At 41.3% G+C, this 27,953-nt stretch overlaps 1 protein-coding gene across 1 annotated transcript in view; it reads right to left on the minus strand.

Moving 5' to 3' along the window:
• Positions 1–9,308, minus strand: part of ZYG11B (zyg-11 family member B, cell cycle regulator) — a 71,097-nt gene extending 61,789 nt beyond the window's left edge. Inside the window, exon 1 of the mRNA XM_045897680.3 lies at positions 9,027–9,308. Coding sequence (XP_045753636.2) covers positions 9,027–9,029 — 3 coding nt within the window. The 5' untranslated portion in view covers positions 9,030–9,308. The remainder of the gene's footprint in view (positions 1–9,026) is intronic.
• Positions 9,309–27,953: the final 18,645 nt, after the last annotated feature.

Here is a 27,953-nt window from a genome sequence, read left to right on the forward strand (position 1 = left end):
GATCAAGGCCTGGAAAGGTAAATAAATCCCCTTACTTTCCACCTTAACTCATATAATAAAACAATCTAAGAAACAAAACAAAAATTCAGGTCAGTAATCACTGAGCATATGAACAGATCATAGGATTCGTGAACTCAAAGAGATACTTCAGCATTATTTTTCTCTTAACTACTAGCATGAGTTTTGAAATATAATAGAGTAAACAGAGAAGCCAGGTTAATAATGTAAAGAACACTGGGCTTGCAGTCAGTGCTGGCTCTGCTACTTACTAGCTGTGTGATCTTAGGAAAATAAATTCTCAGTTTTCTTATTTGTAAAATTGATGCTAAACTTTTTTTTTTTTTTTTAAGATTTTATTTATTTATTTGACAGAGACAGACAGCAAGAGAGGGAACACAAGCAGGGGGAGCGGGAGAGGGAGAAGCAGGCTTCCTGCTGAGCAGGGAGCCCCACGGGGCTCAATCCCAGGACCCTGGGATCATGACCTGAGCCAAAGGCAGACGCTTAATGACTGAGCCACCCAGGCGCCCCTGATGCTAAACTTCTATCTTGACTACTTCACAAAATGGTGATGAAGAATAAATGGATGTATATATGAAAAATGACTTTAAAATACTAAAATACTACACAAATATTAACATAACCAAAATTTTTTGGTGTGAAAAGTTGGGTAATATATTCATGGAGGTAAGAGCTCAAGTGCCCTGATCCCACAGGACTATAGCTAATAGAATGTATCTACTATAATAACTTAACCTTTAACTTTCTAGAATCTTAAGAGGTGGAAGAGATCATAGAGAAGATTTAATACAACTTTTTCATTTTAGAGTTTTTAAATAGAGGCACAGAGAGGTGAAATGATTTGCCAAAGGTTACAAGTTCTATGAAAAGAAAAAAACTGGTATTATATAACCAAGAACATTCAAACTTTGAAAATGTCCTTAGAAAAGGAGAATATGACATTGCACAGGCATTAAGATGCTGGAGAGCTAAGAAAAATGTTTGTACAAGGGAGAACTAGATAGGAAAAAAGAAAAAAAAAACAAACAGAAGATCTTTATACAGAGCTAACAAAATGTTTAAATAATTAACCACCCCTCTAGATTTACAAGTAACTCATTCTTTACTATCTGTGTTTAAATATTCTATTCTCTAGAAGGACATCTCCACAAATTATAGACAAATAATTTGAAAGTGTTTGTACAAAAAGACATTGCTTAGCAATTCATCGTGAAATCATTTGGCTTCCTCCCCAACTCTTCCTGCTGAACTGTTTTGTTTTTTTTTTTAAGATTTTATTTATTTATTTGACAGAGAGATATAGAGAGAGCACAAGTAGGCAGAGCGGCAGTGGCAGGCAGAGGGAGAGGGAGAAGCAGGCTCTCTGCAGAGCAGGGAGCCCGATGTGGGGCTTGAACCCAGGACCCTGGAATCATGACCTGAGCCGAAGGCAGACGCTTAATGGACTGAGCCACCCAGGCGCCCCCGTGCTGAACTCTTCTAGACAGAAACATCCATATATCCCAGGTCAAAAGTAACACTTGGGCTAGTAAGAGAAAAACTATCTGATCCAACATTTCTTGCCCACCAAACCTCTTTTTCCCCTCAGGGGAAAAAGTATTCCCCTGAGGGGAAATACTGCACAGAGTATTCATCCTTTTTTTCTGCCTTTCGTAACTCACATCTCAGTTAACATTACCTTATCATATTCTCTACAAAGTGCACACACTAAACAAATATTTACCTACTTACTATGTCTCAGGCATTATGCTAAGTGCTTAAAACATGAAGTTGAAAAAACACAGTCCTGTCCTTGTCCTCAGAGAGCTCACAATCTGGAGAGACAGCCATCTTCCTTAACTAACAATGCCAAGCACAGGAGAGGCATATAGAAAGGAGTAACCCAAGGCTGCCTGGGGGTAACTGAAGGCTTCGCAAAGGAGATAGGCCTTAAGGGGATATTGAAGGTTTAATAGTCAAAAAGTCAGGTAGGGAGAAAGCATTCTAGACAAAAGGAACAGTGTAAGCAAAACTTAGAGGCACAAAAAACTCTTAAGGTGTGCTCAGTATTACTAAGCATAAATGCAAAGACTTTTCTCATAAAATGATTAGATCATTAGATTAAAAGACCAGGTAAGGGTCCTAGTATACTATGCAAAACACATTCATTTAGCAACCATTTGCTGAGCCCCAACTATGTGCTAGACACTGTCAAGTACATAGGATACAGATCTTTGTAGACCCATTGCTGTCCACATATATGGTTGCCACCTGAGTTGTGCAGTACAACCTGTGTGGCCCTAGCAACCCTATAAGGCTGCTATAAACTAGCGGGGCCCAAACTGCAGGCTCCTTAAGTATGGTAGAGTCCACAAATTCACACACATAGCAAGTATGCTCTGTATACAATAAAATTTTGAAATATACACTATTTTCAATGCTGTTAAATTAAGAGTGCAGTATTGGGGCACCTAGATGGCTCAGTCATTAAGCGTCTGCCTTCAGCTCAGGTCATGATCCCAGGGTCCTGGGATTGAGCCCCACACTGGGCTCCTGGCTCAGCGGGAAGCCTGCTTCTCCCTCTCCCACTCCCCCTGCTTGTGTTCCCTCTCTTGCTGTGTCTCTTTCTGTCAAATAAATAAATAAATTCTTTTTTTAAAAAAGTGCAGTATCATTCTAAAAGTTAAAAATAGAACTATCCTGGGGCGCCTGGGTGGCTCAGTTGTTAAGCATCTGCCTTCGGCTCAGGTCATGATCCCAGGGTCCTGGGATCGAGCCCTAGATCGGGCTCCCTGCTCTGCGGGAAGCCTGCTTCTCCCTCTCCCACTCCCCCTGCTGGTGTTCCCTCTCTTGCTGTCTCTCTCTGTCAAATAAATAAAATCTTAAAAAAAAAAAAAATAGAACTATCCTGTGATCCAGCTATCACACTACTGGGTATTTACCCAAAGAACACAAAAACACTAATTCAAAGGGATACATGCACCCCTACATTTACAGCATTATTTACAATAGCCAAGACATGGAAGCAACCCAAGTGTCCATCAACTGATGAATGGATAAAGAAGATGTGATATATATGCATGCATGCACACATACACACACACACTCACACACACACAAAATGGAATACTATTTAGCCATAAAAAAGAATGAAATCTTGCCATTTACAACGACATGATGGAGCTAGAGAGTATAATGCTAACTGAAATAAGTCGGACAGAGAAAGACGAATACCAAATGATTTCACTCATGTGAAATTTAAGGAACAAAAAAGCAAAGGAAAAAAACGAGAGAGAGAGTCAAAGCAAGAAACAGACTTTTAATTATAGAGAACAATCTGATGGTTACCAGAGGGGAGGGGATGGGGGTATGGGTTAAATAGGTGATGGAAATTAACGAGTACACTTGGGGGCACCTGGGTGGCTCAGTCGTTAAGTGTCTGCCTTCGGCTCAGGTCATGATCCCATGATCCCATGATTGAGCCCCGCATCAGGCATCCTGCTCAGCAGGAAGCCTGCTTCTCCCTCTCCCACTCCTCCTGCTTATGTTCCCTCTCCCACTCCCACTGTGTGTGTTCCCTCTCTCACTGTCTCTCTCTGTCAAATAAATAAATAAAATCTTAAAAAAAAGGAGTGTACTTGGTGTGATGAGCACGAGGTGATACATAGGAACTGCTGAATTACTATACTGTACACCTAAAACTAACCTAACACTATATGTTAACTAACTGGAATTAAAATAAAAACTTAAAAAGAAAACAAAAAAACAACAAATGCGGTGATAGTTATATCCAATTTGACTTTTCATTTATTGGAAGTGAACTATCTGTACATCCAATATTTTATTTGTGGAGACAGGCTTGCAAAGAGCAGCATGAAACCATTCCTTTTGTCATTTAGAAATAACACAGAACAATTATAAAAACGTTTTGATTTTTTTTTAAGTACAAAAATGCAACAATTCCAAATTTAAGGTTAAAAAGACAGTTTTTATCTTCTTTGATGCCATAAACATAGTAAGTTTCAATCTACATTGTAATATATACTCATTGGAAAATATGACAAATAATGCTTTATCTTATGTTAATGTGTCATTTGTTAAACAGGAAAAGGCTGAAATTTGTTTTAATATATTTTGTTTATTATTAAGTGAACTACATAAGTAATTTAAAAATAGAGTATATTGGGCGCCTGGGTGGCTCAGTTGGTTAAGCGACTGCCTTCGGCTCAGATCATGATCCTGGAGTCCCGGGATCGAGTTCCGCATGTGGCTCTCTGCTCGGCAGGGAGTCTGCTTCTCCCTCTGACCTTACCCCCTCTCGTGTTCTCATTCTCTCGCTCGCTCTCAAATAAATAAAATCTTAAAAATAAATAAATAAAAAATAAAAATAGAGTATATTTTACTTAAAATTATTCCTTATACCACACAAAATCTATTTTAAAAAAACAAATGAGAATGGGAAGTGCTGATTCTTTTTACATGACCTAATATATGACCTTTGGGAGACCTACTATTTGTAAATAAAGGACTTTGGTATAGTAAATTTACTTTAATATTCTCATAAATCCCTAACAGCAACATATGTGAGAACTGAGGCTCAGTGAGCAAAACTGCAAAGCTATTAGTGATTCTGTGCTTCTTCTACAACTCCATAGTAATGCCTCTAAGGAAAATTCACTTCGCCAAAAAGTGGTGTACTCTGGCACCACTCTAACTTTGTATTTTATTTCCTTATATTCTCCTTCTTCTAGTTTAAATCACCACCACCAAAACAAGCCTAGGGTGAAAGTTCACACACTTATTTTCAGCTAGACTAGTGCAATAGCTCTTCCCACACCAAAACATGTTTCCTATTGATTTAGAGTGATAACCTCCAAAATCTCTTAATTATGATATTCCTTCACACACAAAAACAAGGTACTCTGGGTCTTTACAGTGAGGCCAAAACTCCTAAGCCTATGACTCAAGGTTCTCCATGATCTGACCCTAGGCTCACCCAGTCTCATCTTCTCCTGAACCCTCAATACTAGAGCCACCCATTTCCCAGAATACATCATGCCTGCTTCGGTCCCAGTTTTTATGCTCAAGCTGGTCCCTTTGCCAAGAATGGCCTTCCTTCCCAAACTCTTATCCAATAAACCCCCACTTGTTAAAACCCCCAATTCAAATGTCCCTTTTTCAACAATGCCTCCCTGACTTTCTGATCATCCCCAGTCATTTATTCATTTAACAAATATTTATTGAGCACTTACAATGCACCAGATACTATGTAAGCGTTAAAGATACAATGGTGAGCCAAACAAACATGGTCTCTACATTCACAGAGCTAGTATTTTTCTCATTGGGTTGCTATGAGGATTAAATGAGATAAAATATATAAAGCACTTAAAACAGCATTTAAAATACACAACCATGCTCAATAAATATTAGCCTAACCATACTATCTAAAATAGTTGCCATACACTCATATACCTTTGACCCTTAAACAGCACAGGTCTAAATTGTGTGGGTCCACTAATACACAGATTTTTTTACAGTATGGTACTGTAAATGTATTTTCTCTTCCTTATGATTTTCTTAGTAACACTTTTTCTCTATAAGAATACAGTTTATAATACATACAACATACAAAGTATGCATTAATTGACTATGTCACTGGTAAGGCTTCCAGTCAACAGTAGGCTATTAGTAGTTAAGTTTCTGGAGAGGTAAAAGTTATACTGGGATTTTTGACTGCACAGGGGTTGATGCCCCTAACCCTGGCAATGTTCAAGGGTTAACTATACAATGTCACTTTATATTTTACCCTGATTTATTTCTTTTTAGCACGTATGACTGCTTCTCATTATAATTACAATTGATATGTATTCTATGAAAGAGGGCTACATAATAGAGGGGGTGTGACTTAGGGGTCTTCTGAGGGGGTAAGCAAGGCAGATGAGGTTTCCCTGAGTTTTCTGAGAACTCCAGGATATGCAGAGTTAAGCAGGCAAAAGAGGTACCACCACAGGTCATTCACTGTGCCATTTTTCTTATCTGTTTTCCACAATACAACTCCTATAATTTAATCTTTCAGTTTTCTTCCTAAAAGCAAAATCCTGAGAAGCCAGCTGTGACTATCCCATACCATGATCCTACAACTTTTCCTTTCTTTGCACGCTTTGCATTTAAAATTAGTCTTTTTGCTTGATGTCTAGACTGTCCACACATACAATATACAAAAAGGCAGGGATCATATCTGTATTATTTGTAATATCCCCAGTGCCAACACAGTCAATGGCACTCAAAAAAAAAAAAATAATAAAAAGTAAGAACTACATCTTAAACCCGTGGTTCTCAAAGTGTTGGTCACAGAACAGAGAACATCAGCATAACATGAGTACTTGTTAGAAATGCAAACTGGGGCGCCTGGGTGGATCAGTCGGCTAAGCATCTGCCTTCAGCTCAGGTAATGGTCCCAGGGTCCTGGGATCAAGCCCCGCATCAGGTTCCCTGCTCAGTGCGGAGTCTGCTTCTCCCTCTCCCATTCCCCCTGCTTGTGTTCCCTCTCTCTCGCTGTGTCTCTCTGTTAAATAAATAAATAAAATCTTAAAAAAAAAAAAGGAAAGAAAGAAATGCAACTATCAGGTCCTACTCCAACCTAATAAATCAAACTCAGGAAGTGGTGGCACAAACCCTCCAGCTGATTCTGATTTATGGTAAAGTCTGAGAACCCTTGTTTTAGACATCTTAACTATTCAAAACACAATAATGAAAATTTTGAAAAATATAAAATGCAAAGCTTTATAATAATGTTTAACTCTATTTACTGAGTGCCTACTACATATATTGCGTAAGGAAATAAAAAAGAGCAGCCTCACAGGTAATTCTCAGCTCATAATAAGCTAATATTTTGCCTTCTCTTCACTTCTCCCAGACATACCCTCTTAACTGCATGTATGTGGGGGTTTTTTTATTTTTGTTTTTAAAGGTTTTATTTATTTGTTTTAACAAGTAAAGAAAATCAAGTTAGTTGCGGGCAAAGTCGAAATTATAGCCATGCCTAATAAATCTTCCTAGTCACATTTCCTCATCTCTCCATGCTAAATAAAGGTAATCTGCTACCTACAATAGATCCTAATTACTTTCTACTCTCATTCACAACAAAGCATTCTTTGCCTTCCCAAAATGATCTATATAAACCATATTCATCTTTCTGGCCCAGCACAAATGACACCTTTGGATCCTAAATGCCCAGAAAGAGTTTAAATCTTCTCCCTCTGTACTCATACATTCATTCTCAGTGGGAGAACCAATGCTTCCAAAAACCTATAAATTTGGTGTCTTAGGCAGGACAGCTTACTTTATTCTAAAGAGATCATCGCATCTTACTACATTTATTTTTTGCACCAAAAATAAAATTCTCCAACTCACTCTTTCTATGTAGTCCTCTAGTTGTCTCAAATTTCAGTTTAAGATCATACTTGTCAGATAAGAAAATGAGAGCACAAAGTGAATCATTCAAGCATGGGTATGGCCTGGGCACTAGGAATAACAGGAATAAGTAGGCACAACTGCTGCCTAGAAAAACCCCACATTTCAGGGGGAGATACAGGTTACCACACAAAGGTAGTGTGATGGATTGTGTATGTGAAGGGTTGTTGTGGAGGCAGACACAGAAGAACCACCTAAAAATGCAGTCAGTCAAGAGAAAGTTCACAGATTAAATGATTTTATAATATACCACTTTCCTAAAAAATGAATAGGGTAAAAACAAAAACTGACTAACCTCCTAGAACATGATTACCAGGACTTAGTTTTGACTATAATATCATTCCTCCCACAGACCAAAATTTAGATTGCTGATATGATCAGCAATGTTTTTATTAAATGTACTGCAAACCATGTGTAACCCAACTCAATGAAAAACCAACTGAAGCCTCAACTTATTTTGAAACAGGAAGGAGAAAATTTGCAAATATAAGGGTCTCTCAACTAAAGGCAGAGAGAGCAAAACAAACGATGGTATCAGAAGGTATTAAAGAGACTGGCACAATCTGACTGCCAACCTGATTTTCAGTCTTCAGATGCTCTGGTCTCTGCCTCCAAACAAAAAACAAACCGTCTGTTCTGAGTAATAGTTAAGCTTGCAAATAAATATTTTAAAATTTCCCAAGCTGTACGTGCCTCCACATTAAAAGACGCTCAAAATTAAAAATTAAAAAAAAAAAACGTTTCAAAACATGTTTAATTATTTGTCAAAGGCTAGATATCTCAAAAGGTCATAGGACGGATGCTGGCCGTCACCCCATGCTTCACTCCAAAACACATTATCACCCAGGTTTTGCAATAACACTAGGCAATAAGGCGTCAGGCTCTCGCCAATACTTCTCATCTCCCCCTTCCCCTTTACAAAAAAGAAAAAGAAGAAAGCTTACAAATCCCTATCTGCCCGCCCCACTGTTCCTGGGAAGCAACTGCCCTCAAATTGTTCCTGCACAGACCCCTGAAGCCTTAGAAGGAAATGGGGACAGCTGTGAGTGCGGGGGAGAAACGGCACTGGATTAAGGGGGAGAGGAAATGTGGCTGGTAGAGGACGAAGGGGAGAAAGGATACGGAGAGGAGGGGGCAGTGGAGATAAAATAATGAAAGGGTGTAAGAAGCGAGAGCAAAAAGCAGGAGCGAAAAACAGGGAGGAAGAAGAGAGGAACAGAGATCCCAAAAGAGATAAAAAAGCAAAATGGTAGAGGAGAAAAGGAAGGTCGGGTTAAAGGACGAGGAGGGGGCGGCAACGGGGAACGCGAAAGAAGCTGTCACTGGGGGTGATAAAAAGGGTGTCACCGGGAAGGAGAGCGCTGGGGGGGGGATGTCACCCCAGCAGGTGGACGGGGAACAGGGGGAAGGAGAAGCGGGGGCGCCGAGGGGGACAGTAGCAAGGGGGTGAGGTAAAGGCAGGGGGCAGAAGGGGGCACCAGAGCTAGGGAGGGGCAGGCCGCGGGGGCTAGTGTGGCGTGCGGCTGAGGCTCAGGCAGGCCTCGCTCTCTCACCATGGCTGCGCCGGCCTGGTCCTCGGGCGTGCAGCCTCTGTCCTGGGTTCGGCGGCGGGCCGGGCCTGAGCCCGCCCCCAGGCTGAGCCGGCGCGGTGGCTCCAGGAGGCTCCGGGAAGCGGCGGCTCCGGGCTTGGCCCAGGCCTCGGCCTCCTTCCCTAAGAAGCTGGAAGGGCAGCAGCCGCAGCCGCAGCCGCAGCCCGAGCCGGAGCGCAAGACTCCGCCCCCGCGAGGCCCCGCCCCCACTGGCGAGCTGAGTTTGGTCCCGCCTCCGCCCTCACTGCGCAGACTCAGTCGAGGAGTCGCTACCGCGCGCCTGACCTCTGGGTTCTGCCCCTTGCCAGGCCCTTAAAGGAGCCACACCCCCTCAAATCGTAGCTTCCCTCTAAAAATAAGAGCTTTAGATATTACGTCATAACAGGAGATTGGAGCACTCACTCGTTTCAGTAATCTATAAGCCCTTGCGTTTCCGGTTCATTGTCATTCGTTACCATTGTCGTAATTCTTAGTGATTTCCGTTCTCTTAGGTAATTCTTTCAATGCCCTCACATCTCAGGTTCTCCTCTCCGCTAGGGATCACTCTTGCCTTAGCCTCTCATTTCCATGCTCTTACCTTAGATCTCCTTACCAATGATTGTAACCCCTGTATAATCTCAATTTTATTCATCCAACTCTCCCATCACACCCCCCTTCATTTCTAGCTCTCTTCCTCTAATACCCAAATCCAAAACTTCAACTCCTCCAAGACTCAAAATCCACTGATCCTACCACCTTTTCACTATTCCTTACATGGCCCTTTTATCCTCACTTCCGTCCTTGAACGTCCTTGAGTTTAGATTCTGTCGTCCATCATGAAAATCATTCCTAGGTATTAGCCTTCATTTCTCCAGTCCTGCTCTCCTTTCCTTGTGCTCACCTGATTAAACTCTAATCCTAAACCTGCAGCAAAACGGAGGAGAGTGGAGAAAAATTCAGAATCATACTGATTCTGATTCGGCTCTCTTTAAATCTGATAATCTATTATCCTCAAATAGGCCTCTAACGCTTAGCTACATTTCTCCAGTTCCACACACTGTCCCACCGTACTAGATGACTGTCAAACCTTCCTCATCCTCACTTAACTGATGATTTTGCTACTAATTCACTGAGAAAATGAAGCAAAAAAAAAAAAGAGAGAGAGAGATTGAGAGAGAACATCCACAGCCACCATGACTTCCAGCCTACCTCTAACTGCTCTGCCTATAATTCTGCTCCTATATTCTGCCTTCCTTTCCTTTAGTAGGCATGAGCCATTTGACTTTTAACTGAGGTCAAACTCTCCTTAGTTCTTCTCAAACTACCTGTGCTAAAAGACTTTTTTTTTCTCTGATCTCAAACCTAATTTTTGTAAAATGCAATAAAAATTAATTACTAAAACAAATTAAATTTTAAAACAGACATACCAAATGCAAGCCCAGATCATTTTTTTTTACTATCTTCACCACTTTTAAATGTACAGTTCAATGGCATTAAGTACATTCACTTTATTGTGCTACCACCAACCACCATCTAGCTCCTGAACTATTTTCATCTTGCAAAACTGAAACTCTGTACCCATTAAACAATCACCCCTTATTCTCTCCTCCTCCAGCCCCTAACAACCACCACTCTATTTTCTGTATCTATGAATTTGACAACTCTAAGCCAGACTTTTTGTTATTAAATTCCACAGACAAAATTTTTCTGTTAAATTGCTATAAAAGCTTCTAGGGGCACCTGGGTGGCTCATTTGGTTAAGCATCTGACTCTTGGTTTTGGCTCAGGTCGTGATCTCAGGGTCATGAGATCCAGCCCCACATCAGGCTCCTGGTCAGCAGGGAGTTTGCTTGAGATTCTCTCCCTCTCCTCCTGCGCCTCCCCCCACTCACACTCTCTCTCTCTCTCTAAAACAAATAAAATCTTAAAAAAGAGCTTCTAAATATTTACTCTCAATTTCTACCATAAATTGGTAACAAGCTGTTCACAGACCATCTCTAGTCCACAAATCACACTTTTGGTAGCACAATGCTAAGTCCCACATTGTTTCATTTCCTCGAAGACATCTATCCAGCAATTCTTCCTATCTTCTACATCGTCATTTTGTTTTTCTCTCCCATTGACATACCAACATGGACTTATTTCTTCCATCTCAAAAAAACAAAACCAGAAATACCTCTCTTGACCCAGCTTGACTCTGCAGCTCTTAGCCTGGCTCTCCAGCCTGCCCCATTTCTCTGCCCTTCTTTATAGCAAAACATCTCATAAGGGTGGCCCGTTACTATTCTCCTTGATGTCTTGACTTCCTTTTTCCCACTCTGTGGACCCATCCTCTACTACTCCACTGAAATGCTCTCATCAAGGCCACCAGTGACATGATTTATTAATAACAATTTTCACTCTTACTTGACCTACCATGAGCACTAGACACAGCTGATCGTTTCTTCCTCCTTGGCTACCATGGCACTCCACTACCCTGGATCTTCTTCTATTTCACTGGCTGCTCCTGGCTTCTCCACATTTCTCTGACCTCTAAACACTGTCTCAGTCAAGTATTGACTTTGATCTTTTATCTTTGCCATTTATACTCCTTCCTTGATGATCTTATCCCATCATATTAATTTAAATATGATCTATGGAGGGTTAATCCCCAAAATTACACCTCCACTCCAGACCTCTGTTCTGAATTTCAGATTTATATATCCAACTACCAACCACACACCTCCTCTTGTAAGTCTAGTAGATTTCTATTATTCATTAGTAGCCACCCAATAGACTTCCCCTCAAGTCCTATAGGCTATGAATAAACCAACAAACAGCAAAGGGAATAAGACTACCAATATTAGTTTTGACCAATCATGATTTCGTCTCTATGTCTGATCTGGGAGTCACCATACCTGAGGACCTGGTGGTAGTGGAGGAAAATCACTATTAAAAAAATTAGGGTTTTGGGCGCCTGGGTGGCTCAGATGGTTAAGCATCTGCCTTCGGCTCAGGTCATGATCCCAGGGTCCTGGGATCGAGTCCCACATCGGGCTCCCGGCTCAGCGGGGAGCCTGCTTCTCTCCTGACCCTCGCCCCTCTCATGCTGTTTCTCTCTCACTCGCTCTCTAAAAAATAAATAAAATCTTAAAAAAAAAAAAAATTAGGGTTTTGCCATCAAGAAAGAATGAAGCCATAGTTGATCTATAATCAATGACACAGAATAGAAAGTCCAAAAATATATCCAAATATGCAGAGCAATTTAGTATGAGAAAGGTAAAATTTTAGGTCAGTTAAAAAAAATAGTAGTATTTTTGGTATTAGAATAACGGCATAGCCATCTAGAAAAAATTAACTTGGATCTACACCTCACATTATTTACCAGGATAAATTTCAAATACACCGAAGATTTAAATGTAAAAAAAATGAAACTAAAAAATACTTGATGGAACCATGGGGGAAATTTTTATAATCTCGAAGTGAGGAAGGTCTTTTAAAATATATATTTTTAAAAATGTAATTGCTATAAAAGATTGACAAATTTAACTAAGTAGAAATAAAAAATGTTTGTAGGGCAAAAAACACCTTAATAAGAGTAAGATGACAAATAACTATAAGCATGTTTGCATTTCATATCATAGGAAATCAATAATTTTCATATTTATATACAGAGTGGAAATCACGAAGAACTAAAATACAAGGGGAGATGGGTGGGAGATGGGCTAAATGGGTGACAGGTATTAAAGAGGACACTTGGGGCACCTGAGTGGCTGAGTTGGTTAGGCGTCCACCTTTGGCTTGGGTCATGGTCCCACGGTCCTGAGATGGAGCCCCACTTTGGGCTCCCCACTTACCGAGGAGTCTGCTTCTCCCTCTCCCTCTCCCTGCCACTCTGCCTGCTTGTGCTCTCTCTCTTTCCCTGTCAAATAAATAAAATTTAAAAAAAATTAAAAAGTTAAAAAAAAAAAAAGACAGCACTTGTGATGAGCACTGGGTGTTGTATGTAAGTGATAAGTGATGAACCACTGAATTCTACTCCAGAAACCAATATTGCACTAAATGTTAACTAACAAAATTAAAAAAAAAAAATGCAAGGGGAAAAATATGCAAAAGACATAAACTGATATTTCATAGAAAAAGAAATAGAAATGGCTCTTAAATGCTTACTCTTACTTGTAATAAGAGAAATGCAAATTATAATTTGTTTGAAATGCTATTTTTCATCTATCAGATTGGCCAATATCCACAAGACTGATAAGATGCTGTGGTGGCAGGGGCAGTTTGACATGTATTCTTCTATTTTGTTTGTGGGACTGTAAATTGGAACGACTATGGAAGACAATTTGAGGGTGGTATTTATCAAATTTTTATTTTTTTTAAAGATTTATTTATTTGAGAGAGAAAGAGCGAGAGCACACACGCTGGGGTGGGGGAAGGAGCAGACGGAGAGAATCTTCAAGCAGACTCCCTACTGAGCCCTACAAAGTGTTCCATCCCAGGACCCTGAGATGGTGATCTGAGCTGAAACCAAGAGTCAGATGCTCAACCGACTGAGCCACCCAGATGCCACTATCAAATTTTTTTTTAAAGATTTTATTTATTTATTTGAAAGAGAGAGAATGAGAGACAGAGAGCATGAGAAGGAGGAAGGTCAGAGGGAGAAGCAGACTCCCCGCCGAGCAGGGAGCCCGATGCGGGACTCGATCCCTGGACTCCAGGATCATGACCTGAGCCGAAGGCAGTCGCTTAACCAACTGAGCCACCCAGGCGCCCACCCCTATCAAATTTTTAAGTGCACATTCCCTTTGACTCAGAAATTCCACTTCTAACAAGCTTTGTTTATAATAACAAAAGATTGGGAAAAAGTAATTTTTTATTAATAAACTGGTTAAATAACAGTGTATTCCTACAATACATACTCTCCTGCCACAAAGAAGAACAAGCAAGTTCTTTATGTAGTCATATCGAATGATTTTCAAGATCTATTAAGTGAAAAAGCAAGGTCTTTTTTTTCTTTTTAAAGATTTTATTTACTTATTTGACAGAGAGAGACACAGCGAGAGAGGGAAGACAAGCAGAGGGAGTGGGAGAGGGAGAAGCAGGCTTCCCGCTGAGGAGGGAGCCGGATGTGGGGCTCAATCCCAGACCATGGCCTGAGCCCAAGGCAGATGCTTAACGACTGAGCCACCCAGGTGCCCCCAAAAGCAAGGTCTTAATGTATATCACATACTGTCATTCCTGTAAGAAGTGATGGTGGTAATATATATACATCATTGCTTATATATGCAGAAAATATCCCTGGAAGAATTTAAAAGAAACTGATACTATCAACTGTCCTATTGCTCCTGGAAAGGACAACTAGATGGCAGGAGACAAGTAGGAGGGAGACTTTCCATAATATAACCTTTTGTATCTTTTGATTTTTTTTTTTGGCTTTTTTTTTAAGTTTTATTTATTTGTTTAAGTAATCTCTACACCCAGCATGGAGCTCAAACACACAACCCTGAGATCAAGAGTAGCACACTCTGCCAACTGAGCCAGCCAGGCGCCACCTGTATCTTTTGATTTTTTTAATCATGAGGCTATATTATCTATTCTAAAAGTAAATAAGATTTGGAAGATAATCATTTGGAGGCACCTATTTATTTTACAAGTAAAATAATTTTTTACAATGAGGAATAACTTTATTGCCGTTCCCAATTTTAAAAGATTCCGACAGTATTTTATTCTTGTTGAGTTAATGAGAACTAGATCAGTAGTTACTCATCATAAGTTTGGTGAATCAACCTCCTTTGACAAACAGTTTATAACTTTAAATGAACAAATATCATTTCTACAACAAACGTTCTAACAAATGTAGTTTCCTATACCAATTCATAATCTCAAGGTCACAAATCGAGACTCTTTGAAACTATTAAAATAAACCTTTTGATATTATTGTGAAGCTCTGCTCCTTTTTTTTTTTTTTTTTTTTTTTAAAGATTTTATTTATTTATTTGAGACAGAGAGAATGAGATACAGAGAGCATGAGAGGGAGAAGGGTCAGAGGGAGAAGCAGACTCCCTGCCAAGCAGGGAGCCCGATGCGGGACTCGATCCCGGGACTCCAGGATCATGACCTGAGCCGAAGGCAGTCGCTTAACCAACTGAGCCACCCAGGCGCCCTGCTCCTTTTGATAAACAAAGAAACTCAACTTTTGAGGAAAGATTAAGTATAGCTTTAAATTAAATTCGAAGACAAATGGTATATAGTTGTATACTATTCTCTCCTCTTATCTGTGTAAACAGAAGTTAATGGTTAATTCAGTATTTTGCCCTCTCAAAAACATGTGTACCCTTTCATTCACCCCAATGTTTATAGCAGCAATGTCCACAATAGCCAAACTATGGAAAGAACCTAGATGTCCATCAACAGATGAATGGATAAAGAAGTTGTGGTATATATATACAATGGAATATTACACAGCCATCAGAAAATGAAATCTTGCCATTTGCAATGACGTGGATGGAACTAGAGGGTATTATGCTAAGCGAAATAAGTCAATCAGAGAAAGACAAGTATCATATGATCTCACTAATATGAGGAATTTGAGAAACAAGACAGAGGATCATAGGGGAAGGGAGGGAAAAATGAAACAAGATGAAACCAGAGAGGGAGACAAAGCATAAGAAACTCTTAATCTCAGGAAACAAACTGAGGGTTGCTGGAGTGGTGGGGGGTTGGAAGGGATGGGGTGGCTGGGTGATGGACATTGGGGAAGATAGGTACTATGGTGAGTGCTTGTGTAAGACTGATGAATCACAGACCTGCACCCCTGAAACAAATAATACATTATATGTTAATAATAGTAATAAAAAAAACACATGTACCCTTTCAAAATTTCTGCTTTGAGCTTGTGTCCTTTTTTTTTTTTTTTAAGATTTTTATCTTTATTTGAGGCAGAGAGAGAGAGAGAGAGAGAGACAGAGCACAAGCAGAGGGAGAAGCAGGCTCCTTGCTGAGCAAGGAGCCTGATTTGGGACTCAATCCCAGGACCCTGGGGATCATGACCTGAGCCAAGGGCAGATGCTTAACTGACTGAGCCACCCAGGTGTCCCGACTTTCTTAATCTAAGTTTAATCAAGGCTGAATCTAAGGCCTTGTGATTATTTATTTATCCAGATAGTCAACTGTTTACAGAATAGGGAAGTTTCCTTCATATTCTTGAATGATAGCTGTTATTATTATTATTATTATTATTACTATTATTATTATTATTATTATAAAGAGAATATCAATTTGTTCCATTTTGCTTCAGAAGGTAGAGCTAGAGGCAAAGGGGATGGGAAGCTATAGGAAGGTAGAGTTCAGTTCAACAATGGGAAGAACATTCTAAGAGCAAGAACTGTCCCACATAGAATGGGTTACTTGTGAGGTAGTAAACTTCTAGTCACCAAAGATGTGGAAAAAGGGGTCGATTGACAGAATGTTAGGGATGGATAGACAAGAGTTCCATGATTAGTTTAAAAATGGACTTGATGATTGCTCAGATTCCTTCTAATTCTAAAAGTGATTCAAGAAAGTTAAATGGGAAAAGGCAAAAGCAAAGGATTCGGAATTTCAACATACCTCACTGATTTCAGAGGCAGGACATCCTGTTATTTTTTTTTTTTTAATTTTTTTTTTTCATTTATTTGAGAGAGAGAGAATGAGAGACAGAGAGCATGAGAGGGAGAAGGGTCAGAGGGAGAAGCAGACTCCCCACCAAGCAGGGAGCCCGATGCGGGACTCGATCCCTGGACTCCAGGATCATGACCTGAACCGAAGGCAGTCGCTTAACCAACTGAGCCACCCAGGCGCCCTATTTTTTTTTTTTTTTAAGATTTTATTTATTTATTTGAGAGAGAGAGAATGAGAGAGAGAACGCCTGAGAGGGGATAGGGTCAGAGGACGAAGCAGACTCCCTGTCGAGCAGAAAGCCCGATGCGGGACTCGATCCAGGGACTCCAGGATCATGACCTGAGCCCAAGGCAGTCGCTTAACCAACTGAGCCACCCAGGCGCCCATCCTGTTATTTTTAATATTCAGTGCCCTCAGTCTTTAAGGGAGGGAACCATTCTGAAGGTCTTCTGTCTTTTGTGTTACTCTGTTGGATAATGAAAAACACTCCCAGTTAAAAATAAACAAGTTTCTCCTTAACAATTTAATAATTGTTTTGATGAAATTTCAACTGGCTACTCCTGAGTATGAGGTGCTGAACTGCATTCCAACCACTCAGAACCCAAGATTCAGGGCAGAAGTTCCCAATAAGCATCATCCGTTAGGAAAAGTCCACCCTGGTTGGTGGCTGGCTACTCTGTGTGTAGAGTTAAGCAATATCAAAGGATGTTTTCAGGGCTGAATGTCACAATCCAGATACTAACTCTAGCAATCCCTCACAAAGTCATAGCAGACAGTTTTGAAAAAGTTTATCAGCCAGCCTCACATTTAATCCTCATAACAATCCCCTGGAGCTGATAGAAGGGGTTATTATCTCATTTGCTAGATGGGAAAACACAGGCTCAGAGATAGGAAACTCCACAAGTCAGCCATGAAAGAGCTAAATCTGAGCCAGGAGCCCATTTTATCAGCTCACAGCCTTGGAGAGAGGATTGGAATTTCTCTCTAGGATAGAAAGGATCATGGGAACAGGAGGTCTTTCTAATGAAGAATTAATTTGTTACTATAATGTTTCTTAAACTTCAGTGTCTATTCTAATCATCTAGAGCACTTGTTAAAGCAGTTTACTAGGTCCCTCCCCGGAGTTCTTGATCCATAATGTCTGGGTTGCGGCTCAAGATTTTGCATAACTAGCACATTCCCAGGAGACGCTGATGATGAGCCACTCTTACTCTATCCTTGCTTTCTACTGTCTTCTGTCAGACGCCAGAAGGTAAATGAGGATGATTTGAGCAGAAAAACAGAAGAGGGGGTGCCTGGGTGGCTCAGTCGGTTAAGCGTCTGCCTTTGGCTCAGGTCATGATCCCGAGATCCTGGAATGGAGCCCCATGTCAGGCTCTCTGCTCAGTGGGGAGTCTGCTTCTCCCTCTCCCTCTGCCTCCTACCCCCTGCTCATGCTCTGTCTCTCTCTTAAATAAAGAAATAAAATCTAAAAAAAAAAAAAAGAAAGAAAGAAAGAAAGAAAGAAAGAAAGGAAAACAGAAGCGTTTTACACCTCTCTTGGCTGCTGCTGAGCGACAAAGGTGCTGTCTCAGGATGAGACTGAGGAGCCCTGTGCCAGGAGTCTGGAGGGTTGAATGCTAGGCCCCGGCTGTGACATTGGAGAGGTGGGATTTAATACCTTTAAGACCACTTGGATGGGGCGCCTGGGTGGCTCAGTCGGTTAAGCGTCTGACTCTTAGTTTCAGCTTAGGTCACGATCTCAGGGTTGTGGGATGAGGCTCTGCATCTGGTTCTGTACTCAGTGTAGAGTCTGCTTCGGATTCTCTCTTCCTCTCCCTCACTCTCTCCTTCTCTCTCAAAAAACAAAACAAAACAAAAAACAAAAAACACTTGGAACCCTGAGATGCTGAGGCCTTGGGCAAATCTTTCTTCTCTCTCGGGAGTCCATTGATCACCTGTAAAATGCCCTAAGGGGATGAATGGTCAGGAAGGGTAGCCCCCAAGGTCTCTGCCAGTTCTAACATTCTGGTCTAGCTAGAATCTTGATTTCTCTAGGTGCCTGTGCCTCCAGGGTAGACAGAGAGTAGCTGATACTTAACATAGGCCACAGGAACTCTGAGAAATCAGAGTGTGCATGGGAAATCCTCTTCATATGATGGCTCTGAGACCTCACAGGGAGCTGGTGAGAACTCTGGACTACGAAATCAGAAATTATGTCTCCAGAGAAGAGAAATGTGGGTTAAAAGTCAATTAAATATCTTCTTGTTCTGTCTTAATTAAAGAGGAACACTGAACAGAGGGCTTTGTACAGAAAGGAAACAAACTCATCAGACTTATAAGTATAGTGATGTAAAGCGAGCCTTCCTAACTAATCAGGCTGAGGCAGAGGTCTCCAACAAGATTCCATTTTACCATGCTGTCTTTTAATGTAAGTTACAAGTCTTTCCTATATTTTCCTGACTTTTTTTTTTTTTTCTGGTGCCAAAACCCAGGAGCGAAGACTTTTTTTTTTTGTTTTAAGATTTCTTTCATTTATTTGACAGAGAGAGAGAGAACGCACAAGCTGGAGGGGCAGAGGGAGAGGGAGAAGGAGGCTCCCCACTGAGCAAGGAGCCCGATGTGGGACTCGATCCCAGGCCCCTGGGATCATGACCTGAGCTGAAATCAAGAGTCAGATGCTCAACCAACTGAGCCACGCAGGCACCCCTTCCTTTTTTTTTTTAAAAAAAAGCTTTACTTATTTATTTGAGAGAGAGAGCGGGGGGGGGGCAGAGAAGGAGAGGGAGAGAGATTCTTTTTTTTTAAGATTTTATTTATTTATTTGAGAGAGAGAGATCACGAGCAGGGGGAAAGGACAGAGGGAGAAGCAGACTCCCCACTGAGCCGGGAGCCTGATGCAGGGCTTGATCCCAGGACCCCAGGATCACGACTAGAGCCAAAGGCACATGCCCAGACGACTGAGCCACCCAGGCACCCAGGGGAGAGATTCTTAAGCAGACTCCACACTGAGCACGGAGCCCAACGTGAAGCTTGATCTCACAATCTCATGACCCTGAGATCAGGACCTGGGCGGAAACCAAGAGTCTGGCGCTTAACGAACTGCGCCACCCAGGCGCTCCTGTATTTTCCTGACTTTTAATGTAAATAGATAAGGTTAACTCCTAAACGTTGTAAAATATGTTTCAGAGTTGCAAAAAGGCACAAAAAGCGTTTATTGTGAGAAAGAGCATTAGTTTGAGAAATATGCTTATTATTCACTTAATGTATAAATGACCTTTCTAGAGTTTTCTTTTCCTTTCTTCATTCCCCAACACATAGTGAAACCTCTAGGAATAGAAAGCAGTTTGGCAGTTCAGTTGTCTTTTACTCCCCTGAAGTTGCTGGTTTTTAGAATAAAGGTGACTTTAGCTATTTCTAATTCAAACATCAGGGTGAAATGTATTCCATAGAACAAGGAATCAAAGCCCTAGGATGCAGGAAGATGAAAGCTGCCAAAACTTCTGCTACAGGGGTAGGGGGAAGTATGTGCCCAAGATAGACAAAGAAGTGACCGTCAGAAGAAGCGTCCAAGTGCCAAGGCCACACTCCAAATCAACTGTACAGAGTTGGTATCTCTCCTCCATTGTTCTCATCAGCTAAACACATTCATAGAAGAGCTTGGCATCTGACCCAGTCTTCACTTTATTGTAGTAATTGTCAAAGTGTAGTCACCATACCACTAATATCAGCATCACCCAGGAACTTGGTAGAAATGCAAATTCTCGGGCCACCAAGACCAACTAAATCAGAAACTCTTGAGTGTGGGGCCCAGAAATATGCATTTTAACAAGTCTTCCAATGGATTCTGATCCACGCTAAAGTTTGAGAGCCCCTGGGCTATTGCAATCCTATAATAACTTGGGTGACTTCGATATTCAGCTCAATGACCATCCAGCTATCTGGCCTTGTGCTCCTTGACCTCCTCAATTCTAATGACTCTCTTCCACTTCAGCCATCCACTCCCATGGCTGCAACCTGGACCTTGTCAGACTCAAAATTCCTTCATGTCTGAAGTCTGAAAACATCCTACACACACATCACAATCCCATTATCTTTGTGTAGATTGTGCTTTCCTTGAATGGTAACAAATTCCCCAATGGCTTCATGTAGACAGGGAGAGATCAGCCCTATATTCTTCTTCTCCTGGATCTTTATCCCAGGCTTCAGACCTCCACACCCAATGCCAAATGTGGACTTCACCTGGATGTCCCACTGGTGTCTCATAGCAACAGGTCAAAAAATTAACTCTCGGGGCGCCTGGGTGGCTCAGTCAGTTAAGCGACTGCCTTCGGCTCAGGTCATGATCCTGGAGTCCCGGGATCGAGTCCCGCATCAGGCTCGCTGCTCAGCGGGGAGTCTGCTTCTCCCTCTGACCCTCCTCCCTCTCATGCTCTCTGTCTCTCATTGTCTCTCTCTCAAATAAATAAATAAAATCTTTTAAAAAAAAAATTAACTCTCCATCTCTCCCCCAAACTTGTTCCATTTCTTGTGCTCCCTATCTCAGGAGCAGATGCCCACAGATGAGTTTTTAAGGGTGATCCAGGAGTCATCCTTGACACCTTCCTCTCCTTCACCCCTAACAGCCAAGAAGTCACCCAAATCCCACCAATTTTACCTCTTGGGGGTCATAAGTTATTCATTTATTCTTCAACAAATACTGAGGCTTGCAAAGCCCTTTCCAGACCAGAAATCCTATGGGTGATTTCCTCAAATCTGTTCTTTCCTCCTCCTTCATAGCCCTAGCTCCAGTGCCTATGTTTTAGCTGCAATATTCCTTCTCTAGGCCAGTGGTTCTCGATCCTGATTTCATATTAGGATCACCTGATAAGCTTTCAAAACTATAAGACCTTGGCCCAGTATCCAAATTATCTAATTTAATGGGACTGGGATGTGCTCCAGAAACAGAATTTGTTTATTTGCTTGCTTGCCTTAAGAGAAGTTCTAGATTTACAGTAAAACTGAGTGGGAAGTACAGAGATTTCTAAAATACTCCCTTTTCTTTTTGGTGCTGAATAATATTCCATTGTCTGGATTTGTCACAAAACCTAGAGGGTTTTTTGTTTGTTTGTTTCTTTTTTATTTATTTTAGAGAGCCAGAGAGAGAGAGTATGGGGGAAGGGGCAGAGGGAGAAGAGAATCTCAAGCCGACTCCGCGCTGAGCACAGAACCCAATGCAGGGCTGAATCCCAGGACCCTGAGATCACGACCTGAGCCAAAACCAAGAGTCTGATGCTTAACTGACTGTGCCACCCAGGTGCCCCCAAAAGCTGGAGTTTTTAATTTTAAGCACCCTGGGTGATTCTAAGGTAAAGCCAATTGTCAACTCTATCCTCTGGTACTCTCTAGAAGAATTGTTTTTTAAGATTGATTTATTTATTTTAGAGAGACAGACAGAGGATGGGAGGGAGGGGCAGAGGGAGAAGAGAATTTCAAGCAGACTCCACCTGAGTGTGGAGCCTGACGCAAGGCTTGATCCAGGGCCCCTGAGATCACAACCTGAGCCAAAACCAAGAGCCAAATGCTTAACTGACTGAGCCACCCAGGCACCCCCCCTCTAGAAGAACTGTGAGAAACTATGGTTCTCTTCATACATTTTAAATTTGACATCTATATTTTTATTATCAGTTTAACAATTGCTTACTGAACACTCTCGATTTGCGCTTCTGGGACTCTCCCTCAGAAGCCCTGAATATTCAAATCAATGAGTTTTTAAGGGTGACCTAGGAGTCATCCTTGACACCTTCCTCTCCTTCACCCCTTACAGCCAAGAAATCATCCAAATCCCACCAATTTTACCTCTTAGGGGATCATAAGTTGGTGCTCTAGACATTTTTGTCCCCAGGGCAATACTCTTACAATAATATTCAGGATAGGTGAGAAGTATATCTTTCCTTTAAAGGTGAGAGAAACATTATTATAAAAGAGAAGAAATTTAAAAAGCACACTATCAGGCAGATTAATTTTAGGGACGAATGCACATATAAAAGTTGAGGATGTAGAAATTGCTCATGCTTTGTACCCCCTGGAAAGTCTTCATGAAACTCCAGGGGTGTGGGTTCCCCCATTTGAAGGTTGTTGCTTAAAATATTTCAGTAGCCTTGGTGGTCACTCTTCTACCCGCCTTTTTCCTTCTTTGGATATATAATTCACATGCTATAACTGTTTAAAGTGTATAATTCCGGGGCACCTGGCTGGATCTGTTGGAAAAGTATGCAACTCTTGATATCAGGGTCATGGCTTTGAGCCCCACGTTGGGTGTAGAGATTACTAAAAACAATAAATAAATTTAAATAAATAAGTAAAGTGTACAATTCAGTGGTTTTTTAGTAAATTCACAAAATTGTGCAACCATCACCACTGATTTTAGAGTGTACCCAATGGCAGTCATTCCCCCATTCCTTACTTCCCCAGGCCCTGAAAACCGCTAGTTTCTGTTCTATCTCTATGGATTTGGCTGTTCTGGGCATTTCATATAAATGGTATCATATAATATATGGCCTTCTATATCTGACTTCTTCCACTTAACATTATATTTTCAAGGCTCATATATGTTGTAGCATGTATCAAGACCTCATTTCTTTTCACGGCCAAATAATATTCCATGGTATGGATGAAGCATAATTTGCTTATCTATTCATTAGCTGATGGACACTTGAGTTATTTTCATTTTTTTTTTTTATTTTTATTTTTATTTTTATTTTTTTTTAAAGATTTTATTTATTTATTTGAGAGAGAGAGAATGAGAGAGAGCATGAGAGGGAGGAGGGTCAGAGGGAGAAGCAGACTCCCCGCTGAGCAGGGAGCCTGATGCGGGACTCGATCCCGGGACTCCAGGATCATGACCTGGGCTGAAGGCAGTCGTTTAACCAACTGAGCCACCCAGGCGCCCGAGTTATTTTCATTTTTTTGGCTATTATGACTAGTGATGTTATGAACATGCATGTAAAAGGTTTTATGTGAACCCATTTCTCTTGGGTATATACGTAGGAGTAGAATTTCTGGCTCGTATGGTACCTCCATATATATCTTTGATGAACTGCAAACTGTTTTCCAAAGCAGCAGTACCATTTTACATTCCCCCTAGCAGTGTTTGAGCATTCCAATTTCTCCACATTCTCTCCAACACTTGTTAATGGCCAGCTTTTTTATTATAGGCATCCTTGTAGGGGTGAAATAGTATCTCATTGTGATATGAATTTGCATTTCCCTAATGACTAATGAGGCTGAGCATCTTTTCATCAGCTTAAAAGCTGCCTTCAGTCTTAAATCTCTAATTCGACCCCCTTTTGCTACCAAATTATTTTTCTAAACCATATTACACTCCTGTTTGGAGCTTTTTAATGGCTCTACATCTCCTACAGTGTGAGGGCCAAACCTCTTAATTTGACAACTGAGGCACTTTCCTACCTGGCCTCTGTCCATGCCTTGGGCAACAACACTTCCATTCAGTGTCTCCTAGCTCTGTTCTAGCCATATTAAACCACTCATAGTTCGTGGAATATATACAGTGTTATTTTTTCAAGCCCCTGTGCATTTACTCATAGCATTCCCTCTGCCAAGAAACCCTTTCCTGGTTTCTTCAAATATGTCTTCCACTTGCTCTTTGATACTAGACTTATGTGTCTCTTCCTCTGGAAGGCCTTTCCTGATCAATTCCTCCATAATTAAGTTAGCTATCCCTTATGAGTTTCCCTCTATAGCAGTACTATATCAGAGTTGTCTCTTTTGCTGGTATCCTCAACTGGGCTGTGAGCTCCTTTAGAGTGTTGACTGGATTCAATTTACCTCTGTTTTCAGGGCCCAGAACATGGCATGATTGAAAGTATTAATTTCATGGGATCCACATGTCCCTCAAATGCCCCCTGGCTGAAGTGCTAAGAACTTGTTCCAGTTCCTCAGGAGAAGGCAAAGCCAGCTTACCTTTAGGGCATCTTAAAATAGCCCAGACTACTCAGACACAAAACCTTCTTCCAGTTGCAGGAGTATGTACTAGTTGAAAGATGAGTGATATATATTTTTTAAGATTTTATTTATTTATTTGACACAGAGAGAGAGCACAAGCAGGGGGAACAGCAGGCAGAGGGAGTGGGAGAAGCAGACTCCCCGCTGAGCAGAAAGCCCAGACGTGGGGCTCTATCCTAGGACCCTGGGATTATGACCTGAGCCGCAGCCAGATGCTTAACCAACCAAGCCTCCCATGTCCCCCTAAAATGAGTAATATTAATCTATTTGGGGCTATCTCATCAACTACAGATACTAGATTACTTTTTTTATTGTCAATACTTGTCATGCACTACTAGGAGCCAGACACCTTCACTCTCACACAATTATCTTATTAAAGAGACAACATAGAATATAGAACTTGTTAAGAGCATAGACGCTGGAGCAAGCCAATCTGCCTGGGTTTTACTCTTAGCTCCATAATTACTAGCTGGATGATCCTGGAAAAGTTATGTGACATTTCTTTGTCTCTGTTTCTTTATCTATAAATGTGATTGTACTTACCTGATAGAATTCTAGTGAGGACTAACTGAATTACTCTCTCTCTCTCTTTCTCTCTAGTCCTGTCTTAGAACAGGAGTTGGCAGGATATAAATGTCATGTATGTAGTAACTATTGTTATAAAATCCTCCTGACAATCCTGCAAGCTAGATATTATTATCCCTATTTTACATATGAGGAAACTGAAGTTTAGAGAGAGGTTATAGAATTAACTTGATTCCCAGGCCTGGGAACTGATCAAGATATCATATTTTGTGTGTACATTTTCTTGTCTTTAACCCTTCTGCCACTCCCTCTCGGGGTGGTGGAGAAAGGAAGAAGTGGCAGCTAGTTTGGAACCATCACCCCAATCAGACTATTGGGGCCTTGTCTCCAGGGCACCTTTCTGTAAAGGGTCATCTGCCCATGTTCTCCAAATCATGCATATGCCATGGGCTGGGCAGAGGGTGGGGTGTGTGTGTGTGTGTGTGTGTGCGCGTGTGTATGAAACTCCACTTCCCTAGCCATCCTTGCCTGCCATCTACTATTTAGTGTCCTAGCTCTTTCCGACAAGGTCACTTTATTTATTTTTTAAATGATTTATTCTTCAATAAATATTAAATGAGGCTTTGCAAAGTCCTTAAACCTGGAATTCTAAGGATGGCAAATTCCCTGACTAATGATAACTCTTCTACTATACATTATTTCCACTGGCTCATGTGCCCAATAAATAACCTCTCCTTTGTGTCATGCTATATGCTGGACACTGAGGACACAAAAATGAATAAGACTCAGTCCCTGCCATCAAGGTGCTCAGGTCTTGTGGGAGAAAAGATAGACAATAGCAAAATATGATTATCACTCATAAAAGAAGCATGGTTGGGGCACCTGGGTAGCTCAGATGGTTAAGCGTCTGCCTTCGGCTCAGGTCATGATCCCAGGGTTCTGGGATCGAGTCCCTCAACAGGCTCCCTGCTAGGCGGGGAGCCTGCTTCTCCCTCTGCCTCTGCCTCTCTCTCTCTCTCTCTGTCTCTCTGACTCTCATGAATAAATAAATAAATAAAACATTAAAAAAAAAAAAAAGAAGCATGGTGTCTACCAGAGCACAGAGAGGCATCCAGCCCAGTTGACCTGGGCTTTGAAAGGCAAAAAGAGTTACCTAAATTAAGAAGGGAAGAAAGGGAACCACGTGTGTGAAGGCACTGGAGGATGAAACCACAATGACGTGCTTAGGCTCTACAAATAGTTTTGGATGAGACACAAAGAGTGTATATATGGCAAGGGAAGAGACAAAGCTGGACAGGCAGGCTGGGGCAGATTACAGCTGGATTTGTGTGCAAAGGTAAGGAGCTTGTAATTCAACTTTAACATTATGTGACATTTGGTTACAGCCCTTTTCTTGCACAACTGCTTTTTTTTCTGGAAGTCAGCATTCATTTACATTTAGAAGTCCAGATTAATTTACCAATTCATTCATTTATTCAACTTACAACATGTACTGAGGACCTGTCAATTTTTATATAGGGACAGGAGGCCTCAGGAATAGACTTTGGGATCACAGCTTGAAATCTTGTGAGCTTTTATAGAAGGCACTAAATCTCAGCCCAGGCTTGAAATGATTTACCCTGAAACCCCATCCCTTCCCTACTCTTGGTGTTGGGTCGTTTGGACTTCCCTGAACATGCTGTGGTGAACCAGGTCCAGGACCCATTATGGGAAAGGCTACAGTCATAACAGCTGAACCAGTCAGGCTGGGTGGTGAATAAGTGCCCACTGTGCTCAGGCACACGGAGCCTCGTGAGTGAGATGGAGAAAGAAGAGAATATCAAGTCCTCATGCTCTGGGAATTCACAGCCTCAATATGCAAAAAGTTAGACCTGGAAGACACATTACAAATCATTAGTCACAGGGGATAAACTGAGCTCTTACAAAGTGCTTGACTCTGGGTTGGGACCTGAGACCCAGTTCCTATCCTTAAGAAGCTCACAGTCTGATAAAACAGGATATGTAAAAACAGGTTCTCACCATAGTACTTCAGGAGGTGGAGGAGATAACCAGCTGACCACAGCCCGCTGTCAACCAATAAAGGTTAGGAAGGTGTCCTAAACAAGGACTGGGGGTGGGGGGGTCTCATGTCTGAGCTGGTGGTATAGTCTGAGCTGGGGCTGGAGAGAAGTGGGAAGAGCAGCCCACACAGAGAAAACAGGACAGAGAAGAGTAGTAGGTGAGAGTGATTGGTTTGCCTAGAATGGGTGGGGAAGTATCAAATAGAGGATAATAAGGGGCCAGATGACAGGCCTTGAATGTTGAGCTAGGCATGTGGTGGAGTCATTGGTTTCAAACGTGGGGGTGACATGGCTAGATCTACCTTTTAGAAAGACAAGTCCCTTTCATTGCTGGGCTCCAGGGTACTCATCTGTAAAATGAGGGAGTTAAAGTTGATCTTCAAAAGCTTTTCAGGGCACATGTCCTATGAGTCTGATTTAAAGCAGTGCTTTTCCGACTTTATTGTGCATCTGAATGACTTGGAAATCTTGCTAAAATGCAGATTCTGGTTTAATAGGTCTGAGTGGGGCCCAAGAGTCTGCATTTCTACCAAGATCTCAAATGCTGCCAATGCTGCAGATTACACTTCCAGTAGGAAGGATTAGAATCATTTCCAACCTATAAATTCTATAAAGTGTAGATTATATGATTAGACATAGTATGTTACTTAATTTTTACATTGTTTTAAGGTTTGCAAAGATATATACTTATATTATCTCCTTT

This window comes from Mirounga angustirostris, unplaced genomic scaffold (assembly GCF_029215605.1).
Source record: "Mirounga angustirostris isolate CCGP_5_RB_7025 unplaced genomic scaffold, mMirAng1.0.hap1 SCAF_4, whole genome shotgun sequence".
Classification (NCBI taxonomy): domain Eukaryota; kingdom Metazoa; phylum Chordata; class Mammalia; order Carnivora; family Phocidae; genus Mirounga; species Mirounga angustirostris.